General features: G+C 65.9%; 2 protein-coding genes and 1 non-coding gene across 3 annotated transcripts; 2 read left to right on the top strand and 1 right to left on the bottom strand.

The window, feature by feature from the left end:
• Positions 1-540: 540 nt before the first annotated feature.
• On the top strand, positions 541-8,563 carry RNF41 (ring finger protein 41). Its single transcript, XM_042894556.1, has 7 exons — positions 541-584; positions 1,117-1,291; positions 5,146-5,258; positions 5,694-5,965; positions 6,701-6,836; positions 6,928-7,031; positions 7,422-8,563. Exons 3-7 carry the CDS (start codon positions 5,169-5,171, stop codon positions 7,771-7,773), a joined length of 954 nt encoding a protein of 317 aa, XP_042750490.1. The 5' UTR covers positions 541-584; positions 1,117-1,291; positions 5,146-5,168; the 3' UTR covers positions 7,774-8,563.
• A 172-nt stretch (positions 8,564-8,735) lies between these two features.
• On the bottom strand, positions 8,736-8,817 carry TRNAS-CGA. Its single transcript has one exon. It is a non-coding gene; the product is annotated as a tRNA-Ser (tRNA).
• A 395-nt stretch (positions 8,818-9,212) lies between these two features.
• LOC122193694 (SWI/SNF complex subunit SMARCC2-like) lies at positions 9,213-10,653 on the top strand (the record flags this gene model as incomplete). Its single annotated transcript, XM_042894557.1, has 6 exons — positions 9,213-9,342; positions 9,422-9,541; positions 9,887-9,972; positions 10,222-10,303; positions 10,385-10,477; positions 10,566-10,653. Coding segments are annotated over exons 1-6 (580 nt in total), but the record flags the coding sequence as incomplete, so codon positions are not given.
• Positions 10,654-10,712: the final 59 nt, after the last annotated feature.

Here is a 10,712-nt window from a genome sequence, read left to right as displayed (position 1 = left end):
CAGAGTTCGTGATGGGAACATCGGGACCGGGACCCCAGTGGGGACGGAAGGAGGCACCGGAACATCGCGGTGGGGGTGGGGGGCGGACCGAGGAGCAGCGGGTTGGGTCGTCGGGCGGCCCCGCAGGAGCACGGCGACCGCACGGCTGGGCCGGGACCGCCGGGGTCAGGCACTGTGGCTCCGGGGATGGCGGCACCGGGCCTCCTCCGCCCTTCCACCCCACCGCCAGGGGGCGCTCTCGCCCCGCCCCGCCACCCATCGCGGCCCCCCCCCGCCCGCTGACCTGCCGGAGCGCCGCCGCCGCGGGCATTCCCGGAAGTGGCCCTGCCGCCGCGGGTGGCAGCCAATCAGTGCGCAGCGCGCCGCGAACGTCCCACGTCTTCGACCAATAGCAGCGCCGGGAGGGCGGGACAAGGGGGCGTGGATAGCCGGGTCGTCCCGCCTTTCCCCCGCTGGCGCCGGCGCTCACAGCGCGACCATCGAGTTCAGCGCTCAGAGCGCCGCTTCCGGTCCGCAGCGGGGCGGCAGCTTCCGGCGGGGCGGGGGTCGCGTAGCAGCGCGCCGGGGCCGGGCGGGGGCAGGAGGTGAGAGCGGGGCTGCGGCGTGAGGGCCGGGGGGAGACAGGCCGGGGGGAGCGGGGCGGAGGGGCGGAGCTCCGGCAGAGAGGCCCGGCCCGGGTTGGGCCCCGCGGCTTTGTGGGGCCGCTCCCTTTGCCCGGGGTCCCGTCGGAGCGGCGTTCGGTGGCGCGGCGGAGGGGCTGCCGGGGGCCGCGCTCGGCGCGAAGGGCCCAGGGGGGTCCGGGAGGGGGGATGGGCCGCTCGTAGCGTCCCGCCGCCCCCCGACGCGGGGCTGCCCGGCACCCGGGGCTCCTTCATTCCCGGCGGTTCCGTCCGCTCCCCGCGGCGCTGCGAGATTTGTGTCGGAAATCGCCTTTGGCAGAGCTGCGTTCAGCGACGTTGCGTAACGACGAGGACGCGATTCACCGGCGGCAGCCGGGCTCCGCGCGGCGGCGATGCGCGGGGGGGGGGGTTCGTCCCCGCGGGGGGGCAGGGCTGCGCACGGCGCCGCTCCCTGCCCCGCTCATTTTCCCTTCCTGTTTCTCTCCCCTGCCCTCAGATCCCTCGGGCCTCCCAGCTCTCCGTCGGCGGCGGCTCACGGCCTCGAAGAGCGATGTTTGTGTTGTGAGAGGAGGAAGGGGAAAAGATGGGCCACTGGGAGAACCTCCCTGGAAAGAGTGACCCAACGCCAGCCCTGCCTCTGCGCCGCTCAGGGAGGAATTCTGCCGCGGAAGGTAAAGCAGCCCAGAGCTCTCCTTTGCTTCTCCTATGAGGGAAGTTGAGGGTTGGGCTTGTTTAGCCAGGGAAAGGCAAGGCTCATCTCATGGTGGCCTTCCAGCACTTGAAGGGAGCGGATAAACAGGAGGGGAACGGCTGTTGGTGAGGGTGGGTGCTGACAGGACAGGGGGGAATGGTTTTAAAGTGAGACAGGGGAGGTTGAGGTTGGATATGAGGAGGAAGTTTTTCACACACAGGGTGGCGAGGCACTGGCACAGGTTGCCCACGGAGGCTGTGGATGCCCCAGCCCTGCAGGCATTCAGGGCCAGGCTGGATGTGGCTCTGGGCAGCCTGGGCTGCTGGCTGGTGACCTGCATGCAGCAGGGGTTGGAACTGATGAGCGCTGTGGGCCTTTGCAACCCAGGGCATCCTACGATATGATTCTGTTTTCCCATATCTGTGTGCAGGCCGTGGGTTTCTTCCCCCACACGTGGGGTTTGGGGCACATGAAGGGCTGCTGCTCGCCATGCAGGCCCAGCGCTGCCTGCTCAGGGAGCTCTGGAGCTGCAGTTTTGCTCCTCAGGCTCTCCGTGGCTCCACGTGCAAACCCTGTGCGCGTCCCTCTGCAGCTGGCAGTGCGGCTGTTCCTGCAGCTGCTCAGCCTCTGCTGTGGCGGATTTATGCAGATCACTGTTTGGAGACCTGGGTGCAAGGCAGAGGTCTGGGCATGGCAAGGGACGCAGATTTGTTCTCATGCTGCTGAAGGACCTTTGGTGGGAGTCAATGTCTGCGGGAAACAGAAAAATCTTCCTTAAATTTCAGAGAGTCGCCAGTTTCAGAGTCCTGCCAAACTGGATTGCAGAACTGCCCCTGCCTGATTTCTGCATCCCTGCTTTCAATTGGAGCTCTGGAACGAGAAAAGCAGACGCTGGAATTTCCAGTGCTCTCTCAAAAAGCCAAATTCACTGCAATTCGTGGCGAAGGAGCTTTGCTAACCAAAGCTGCAGGCAGACGCGGTGCTTTGGGAAAGCGTCCCAAAAGCTGGCAGGGATTCCTGCAGGCAGAGCAGAGCCTCGCGAGGAGCTGGAGGTGGGAGGGGGCGAGCAGGGCAGCCCGGATCCCCCCTGCTTTGCCCCGATCTGCCGGCTTGGTGCTGGGCCAAGCGCCGCCTGTGTGGGCTGGGTGCTGGGAGGCAGGAGCTGCTGCCTGCTGGGTGCGATCCCCGCCGCTCTGCTGGGAGGTCGGGCTGCTCAGCAGCTGTGCGCTCAGCGCCGGCCTCCGAGCGAAGGCGTGAAGCTCTTTGGTTTCCCTGTGTCGTGTGGGGCAACGCGGCCCGGCTGAGTTTCATTTTGGGCTTTCCGTCTCCTTGGCAGCGTAGGAGCAGGCTGGAAAACGGCGTGCGGTGGAGCTGCGTGGCTGCAGCCTGCGCGGGTCTGCGTGGAGCCGTCACTGCGAGCGCAGCAGGGCCGCATTCCTGCCCCCGGCTTTTCCAGGGCACCCTTTCCTCCCGACCCCGTGCCGCATTCCTCAGCTCTCTGCAGTTTGCAGGATGTGTCAGAGCGCCACGCTGCTGCCGGAGTGCGGGCGCTGCGGGGCGCTGCGGGGCGGACGGGGCTGGAGCGGCCCTGGGAGCTCCGCCTGGTGCTCGGCGCCTCGCTCGGCTCCCGGCTGGATTCCCGGGGGCAGGAAGGTGGGCAGGGCGCCGTGGGCTGCGGCGGAAAGGGCCGAGCTTCCAGCCGACGTCTGGCGGCCGTGAATCCCGCGCACGGGGCTGAGGCGCGTGGAGTTGGGGTTTGGGAGGCGCTCCTTGTGCGTTTTGGTGCCGGAGGAGGTGGGCAGTGGGGGAAGAAGTCACGGCGGAGGAGCTGCGTGGTTTGCGCTCGCTGCGCTCTGGGCTTTTAATTAAACGTTAGTCATTATTTGCTGTGCGTTTTGCCCGCGGCCTCCGGAATCAAAGCAGCAGCATTGAGACTTCGTGCGCGGCGCTCGGTTGCCGTTGGCGTCGCCGTTAAGCGCTCAAAGGCTGTGGAGCAGCAGCTCCGCTGAGGGAAGCTCTTCTGGGGGCTGCAGAGTGGTTCTGGGGCGCGGGCCCACAATGAGCCGTCGGCTTTCCGAGCACAGACTGCGGAAGGAACGAATTAACGCTGCGACCATTGTTTAAATGCGCGGCCGTGAGCTCAGCAGCGCTGCTCGAGGGGGTGGCGACCTCCGAAGGGTTGGGAGGCGAGAACCAAGGCGCTCCTTAGCGCCGAAAACCAATCGAGCTTCAGTTGGGTTGCGGCCGGCGTCGGGTCCGTGCGGGAATCCCTGAGGAAGCCGCAGCGGCGCGGGCAGAGCGCGGCGCTGCGGACGGGGGGCGAGAGCGGCGGGGGGCGCGCGGGGCTGCAGGGCGGCCGGGACTCGCAGGGGCCGTCGGCTCTGGGCGGAACCTCCGTCCTCCTCCCGCGGAGCTCTGTGTGGGACCGCCCGGGCCGGGGCAGGATCTGCAGGCGGTGCCGAGCTGCGGCTCCTTTAAGCCCCCGGGTCCCGTTTTCTCCCCTTGGAAGCCCTGCAGCCCCCAGGAGAAGCTCTGTGCTTCCTCACAGCAGGGAGCGGCGGCAACAAAGCGCGGTGCCACAGAGCTCGCAGTTCAAGCTGTCGGACCGCCCCGGTCCTGGCTCTGAGCTGGGCTCCAGCTGCTGCACTGCGGCCCCTCTTGCATCCACGTGTTGTTTTTCCTCCCTTTTGCCCCCCTTTCCCTCTGGCTTTCTGGTTCCAATTGTGTTTCTTTTGGCTCACGAAGCTGATAAAATCAGGAGAAGATTCTCAAGAGTGCAGAACAGGTTTCTTGCGAAGTGCCAGGTACGGACGCAGCCCCTCCTGTCCTCCCTGCGGGCCGTCCTGCAGCTGCGAGTGCATCTGGTGTCCCGCAGCTCAGTGCCACCGCAGGCTGTGCCGGCAGAGGTTGGGTTCCCAGCTCCTCGCTCAGGCATCACAGATGATTTCAGCTCTCCTGCAAAAGGAGCCGAGCACTCCTGGCTGCAGAGCTCTGCCTGATCTCTGGCAGAAGGGGGAAGCAGCAGGGCTGAGGCACGAGGGGGGTCCTGATGCCCTTGGGCTCACACTGGTGCCATGGCGCTTCTGGAGGAGGTTCTGGTGCCGCCTGTTTGGCAGCTGGTGTGGCTGGGTGTCAGGTTCGTGCTCTGCCCTCTGCTCCCATCACTGCGGAGCGGCTGCCTGGCTTCGCCCTGCTGCTCGTCGGAGGGGTGATGCTGCACATCAGAGCTTTGGAGGTGAATGGTGATGAGAGCAGAGTTGGTGCCGGGCCCCAGAGGAGCTGCTGTGCCCGTTCTGCCCTTCCTGCAGGGTCTGCCCCTACCTGGAGGCGCTGGGATTTGCGGCTCCTAAAGAGGTGGGAAGGAACCGGGGCCAAGGAGATGAGCACCGTCCAAAGGTGCGGGGAGGATCGAGGCAAGCTGCTGGATGGGCTCCCCTGTTATCTGCATTGCAAACTGCACAGGGACTTCCCCCACCCCTCCTCCATCAAAGGAGCCCTTTGTGCTGCCTCCTGGCACTGAACACTGGGTGTTGCTGAGCGCTGCTCCGGGCTGCCGCTGAGGGGCTCAGCACCTGAGAACCAACCCCAGCCTGCAGGGCTGCCCTCGCTCCTTGGCGGCCCTGTGCTGCTGCTTTCCCCTCCACCCTGCAAACAGAGCCGGGTGAGAGGGGAAAAAAACCAAAACAGCGAGCAGGAAATGCGCAGCAGGATTGGTAACAAGGTGTGGGGGAGCAGAACGGAGGAGCAGAACGGAGGAGCAGCTCAGGGCAGCGGCTGCGGCTCCTCCCCACGCTGCGGCCGCTGCTCCTGACCCCCGTCTTGTCCCGTCCGCAGGGTTCTGGCACCGGTGATGAGCGATGGGGTATGATGTAGCACGCTTTCAGGGGGACGTTGATGAAGACCTTATCTGCCCCATCTGCAGCGGGGTCCTGGAGGAGCCGGTTCAGGTAGGTTTCCACCTGCAGACCTCCGGAAGTCTGGGGCAGGTGATGGGCAGCCCAGTGCCAGCTGAGCTCGGCGGGTTCCCGGTTTTCTTAGCAGCTCAGGAGGAGCCCAGGTGACCCACAGCCCTGATGCTGGTGCGCTGCTCTGTGGGGCACAGCGGGGTTGGCAGCATCCCTGCGCTCTGCAGCTCCAGCGGCCCCACGGGGTGCCAGCGTGCTGGGATTGGCCCCAGCCTGGGACCCCTTCTCTGCTCTTCAGGCCCTGTATTCCCCCAGCAGCATTCAGCTGTAGCCTCAGTGCCCAAATCCAGCCTCGCTTGAAACTGAGCAGGACTCAAACAGGATGGAGCCGATCGGTTTCCCACTTCATGACCACCCGAGTCGGAGCTGTGCCTCCCCGGCTCTGAGTATCGCAGCCCTCCGCTCCTCTCCCCGCAGGCTCCTCACTGTGAGCACGCCTTCTGCAATGCCTGCATCACGCAGTGGTTCTCCCAGCAGCAGACCTGCCCCGTGGACCGCAGCGTGGTGACGGTTGCCCACCTCCGCCCCGTGCCGCGCATCATGCGCAACATGCTCTCCAAGCTGCAGATCACCTGTGACAATGCTGTGTTTGGCTGCACGGCCGTCGTGCGACTGGACAACCTGATGTCTCACCTCAACGACTGCGAGCACAACCCCAAGCGCCCCGTGACCTGCGAGCAGGGATGCGGGTGAGGACGGACGGGGCTGCGGTCTCCTGGTCTGCTGAGGGATGCGGGGATGGCAGAGTGAGGGCCGCAGTGCAGAACGGGGCACTGGGGCTGCTCTCTGCCCCCCTTTGCTGCAGGATGGGGCCCTGGCGCTGCTCTCTGCCCCCCTTTGCTGTAGGGGCACACGCAGGCCCTGAAGGCTGCAGTGCTGCAGAAAGGTTTTGCATCAAAGCCGTTTCTTTTTCGACTTGTTTCACAACCTGCGGCTCTTCAGCTCACTGCTGGGCTTTGGACGTCAGCTGTGGAAAGCAGGTGCCTTTGCATCTTCCTGCAGCCGTTCCAGCCCAGGATGAGCTCCAGCGTGAGCTCTGCTCCCTCCTACGCCTCACCCAGAGCCAGGAGCAGTGGGTGGCAGCTCTGGCCCCGGCAGCTGTGCAGTCAGTGCCGATGCTCTGCCCACTCAGGTGCTGTAACACCCAGCCAGGCAGCAGCGCTGGCTCAGGGGCCGTCAGATGGAGGCAGTCTGGGTCAGGTCTGTGGGCTGCCTGCTGCCGTCAGCTTTGGGGGAGGAAGGACCCGGTGGTGGTTTCTTCCCACAGCCTCCCCTCCTGAACTCGTGGTGTTGCAGCGCTTCCTGGGCCTCTCCTCGAGTTCACCAACACTGGATTTGTTCTGGAAATTGTGTGCTTAAACCAAGTGCTCTGGTATGCAATTCTGCATAATGCGGGGTCCCCACCTTTTTGTGTTGTTCCACAGCTTGGAAATGCCCAAGGACGAGCTGCCAAACCACAACTGCATCAAGCATTTAAGATCGGTGGTGCAGCAGCAGCAGACCAGGATTGCTGAGCTGGAGAAGACCTCAGCAGAGCACAAGCATCAGCTGGCAGAGCAGGTAGGTCTGCGGTGCCACCTGTGAGCCCAGCAAACGCCTGTGGTGCTGCTGGACGTCCTGCCGCAGCCCCGCCGTGCTCCTTCTCTCCTAGAAACGCGACATCCAGCTGCTGAAGGCCTACATGCGAGCCATCCGCAGCGTCAACCCCAACCTGCAGAACCTGGAGGAGACCATCGAGTACAACGAGATCCTGGAGTGAGTGCTGGCTCTCGCGCCGCTCAGTGGGAGCTGGGGAGCGGGGCTGGGATGCAGGCAGGTTTGAGAGGGGGCGAAGGTGCTGCTGGAGAAGGAAAAGCTGTGCGCCTTCCTGTGGGCCGTTTGTGCTGGGAGTGGCGCGAGCGGGTTGCACAACGGGTCCTGACCTTTGTGATTCCTGCACCTGCATCCTGTCCAGGAGCAGGAAGCTGCCGCCTTCCTCCCTCCTCAGCAGAAAGACAGGAGGAAGCGAACCCGGTTTTGTTCCTCCTTCCTCTGCCTTCAGGAGGGAGGAAGGGCTCCGCCTGACAAAGCTGGTTAGAATGGGAGCTGGCGTCCCCCGAGCTGCTCCTGCTGTTCGGTGGCACTGAGTCCTCCCTGTGTCCCCAGGTGGGTGAACTCCCTGCAGCCCGCCCGCGTGACGCGGTGGGGAGGGATGATCTCCACGCCGGACGCCGTGCTGCAGGCCGTCATCAAACGCTCGCTGGTGGAGAGCGGCTGCCCCACGTCCATCATCAACGAGCTGATTGAGAACGCCCACGAGCGGAACTGGCCGCAGGGCCTGGCGACGCTGGAGACTCGTCAGATGAACCGGCGTTACTACGAGAACTACGTGGCCAAACGCATCCCCGGCAAGCAGGCCGTGGTGGTGATGGCCTGCGAGAACCAGCACATGGGTGAGGACATGGTGCTGGAGCCGGGGCTGGTGATGATCTTTGCACACGGAGTGGAGGAAATATAAAGGACGTTGGAAGAGTGATGCTTTGTGCTGAGGAGGGGGACGGGGCCGAGGCCCAGCCTGGATGCTCCCCGCGGCCGGGCTCGGCTCAGAGCTCCGCTGGCTGCTGCACCTCCTGCCCGAAATGATTCCACGCCCCCCGCAACCGCTGCATCCACCCCAGCCTGCCCCTGTTTGCCCTCTGCAGCTCCATTTTCCCACTTGGTGTCTTCAGGGGGGCAGAGGAGGTCCAGCTGCTCCCCAGCTCCTGCTGGACTTCCACCCCCTCGGCTGCTCCCCCCGGCTCACGCTGTGCCTACGGCCCCCGGCTGCCCCCCTCCCTTTGCTCCGTGTTTTCTGCCCTGTGCTTGGCTGTGTCTGTCCCTGGGGGCCGGGCTCGGCCTCTCTTTCCCCATTGACCCTGAAGGCAGAACTGGGCGCCCTGGGCCGGGGGGAGCCGCGGCAGAGGAGGGAGCGGGCAGGGGGGGGGCCTGGCACCGGCGTGGAGCGGCTACGCGAGCCCCCTCTGCCCCCTGCTGCTCCTCTGCGGCCGCTCGCGATCGTGGTTCTGTATTATTTTGTACTTCTTGGCCTTCTGCCCTGCCTCCTCCCCCCGTTTTATTTTGGAGCGCCGCGGCTGGGTGCGTTGACCCCGGTCACGGCCACCCTGTGGGAATTTAATTTATTTGCAGTCGTTTCGTTGTTTGTTTTTTTTTTTACGGTCCTTTCCCGTCCCCCGGTGTCTGTACGATGCGGTTCCGGGGCTCCCCCCGCCCCCGGGGGGGGTCAGTGATCAATAAACGCTGTTCTGGTTTCTGTACCCTGTTCCTCGGGGCTCCAGGAGGGGAGCGGGGGGCGCCCCAAAGCGAATCGGCGGCCGCCTCGAGAGCCCGCAGAACCGCTCCGTAAAAAAGCGACTGCGGCGCCGGGAGCCCCGACAGCCGTTCCGTTTCCCGACCCGCAGCGCTGCGCAAAAAACGATACTCCGTCACGGACAGGATTCGAACCTGTGCGGGGAAACCCCATTGGATTTCGAGTCCAACGCCTTAACCACTCGGCCACCGTGACTCCCGCGCCTCCCTCCGCCGCGCTCCGCCTAGAGCCGCCGCACCCACAACGCGACTCCGCCAGACCGCCCCCCCCCCCCCCCCCCCCCCGGGGCTCTTCCGGGCCTTTGGGGGCGGAGCGCGGCGACGCGCGGGGGCACAGAGAGGCACCGGGCGGCTGTGCGCAAGGCGCCCAGCAGGGGGCGTCATAACGCCTGCGCTGCGCGGTGCCGGAAGTGGGCGCTCGAAGCCTCGCGCTGCGTCCCGCCGGCAGGGGGCGCTGTCACACCTGTCCCCGTTCTGCCGGCAGGGGGCGCTGTCACGGGCACGCTCAGCCCTGTGCCGCCGGCAGGGGGCGCCGTCACGCCCGTCCCCGTTCCGCCGCCAGGGGGCGCTGCGGCGCGGCGCGGCGGGGAGCGGCCCGGCCCGCTGGAAGATGGCGGTGCGGAAGAAGGACGGCGGCCCCAACGTCAAGTACTACGAGGCCTCGGACACCGTCAGCCAGTTCGACAACGTGCGCCTTTGGCTCGGCAAGAACTACAAGAAGGTACGGAACGCCCGGCCCCGCCCGGCCTCGCGGCCCCGCCCCGCACGGAGCGGGCCCGCGGCTGAGCCCCCTCCCGCAGTACATCCAGGCCGAGCCCCCCACCAACAAGTCGCTGTCGAGCCTGGTGGTGCAGCTGCTGCAGTTCCAGGAGGAGGTGTTCGGGAAGCACGTCAGCAACGCGCCGCTCACCAAGCTGCCGGTGCGTGAGTGCGCGGACGGACAAAGGGCCCCCGACCCCCCCGGCTCCCCGGGCCCCGGACCCCCGCACGGCCCGGCGCGGGGGGGACGTGCGGACGGCGCCCCCCAACCCGGGGACGGCGCCCCCCTGAGGACCCTGAACCCCCCGGGTCTCGGGGGCGTCCCGGCACCGCAGCGCCCGCGGCCCGGGTTGGGGGGCAGCGCCCGGGGGATCGGGGTGGCCGCGCCCCGGGATGGAGAGGGGACGGCGGTGGGGATGGCAGTGTGGCGGCGAGGGGACGCGTCCCAGCGGTGTGGAGCATCGCGCGGTGTGGGGCAGCCCCCGAGCCCTGCCCTCCCTTTGCAGATCAAATGCTTCCTGGATTTCAAGGCGGGGGGAGCCCTGTGCCACATCCTGGCGGCTGCTTATAAGTTCAAGAGCGACCAAGGATGGTGAGCAGCACCGTGGGGGGGATGGGATGGAATGGGATGGGATGGGATGGGGTGGGGTGGGGGGGTGAGCAGAGATTTGTCTGCTCTGTGGGGCACTGGGGGTGGTCGTGGCCCTGGGTTGGGCTGTGCGTTGGGTGCCCATCTCATGCGCAGAGCCCTGCTGGGGTTCCCCCCCGGGCAGAATGGGGCTGACCGATGAGGAGACCGGAGCTGTGGCTTTCATGAGAGTCGCTCTTTTCTTCCAATAAGGCGGCGTTTCGATTTCCAGAATCCCTCGCGGATGGACCGCAACGTGGAGATGTTTATGACCATCGAGAAATCCCTGGTGCAGGTGGGAGCTGCTTCCCTTTCCTCGTCCCCTCGCACTCTGTTTGCTCCCCGCTTTGTTTAATGCTTGGCTTTCCTTCCCCAGAACAACTGCCTGTCCCGGCCCAACATCTTCCTGCACCAGGAGATTGAGCCCAAGCTGCTGAGCAAACTGAAGGATATCATCAAGAGGCACCAGGTGGGCGCCTGTGTTGGCGCTGGGGGGCTGGGTCCCATTCGGTGCTTCCTCCTGCTGCTCAGCCCTGCGGTCCCTCCTCTTTTCCCAGGGCACGGTGACTGAGGACAAGAGCAACGCGTCCCACGTTGTCTGCCCCGTCCCTGGGAACTTGGAGGAAGGTGGGTGCAAAGCAGGAGGTGCAGCCTGAGCTCCTCTGCTCAGAGCTTAAGGACAAACACAGGCGCCCACCTGGTGC

Source organism: Lagopus leucura, unplaced genomic scaffold, assembly GCF_019238085.1.
Source record: "Lagopus leucura isolate 7727_CA_CO unplaced genomic scaffold, USGS_WTPT01 35447-0_obj-0_obj, whole genome shotgun sequence".
NCBI classification, from domain to species: domain Eukaryota; kingdom Metazoa; phylum Chordata; class Aves; order Galliformes; family Phasianidae; genus Lagopus; species Lagopus leucura.
This window is presented reverse-complemented; position numbering and strand designations above follow the sequence as displayed.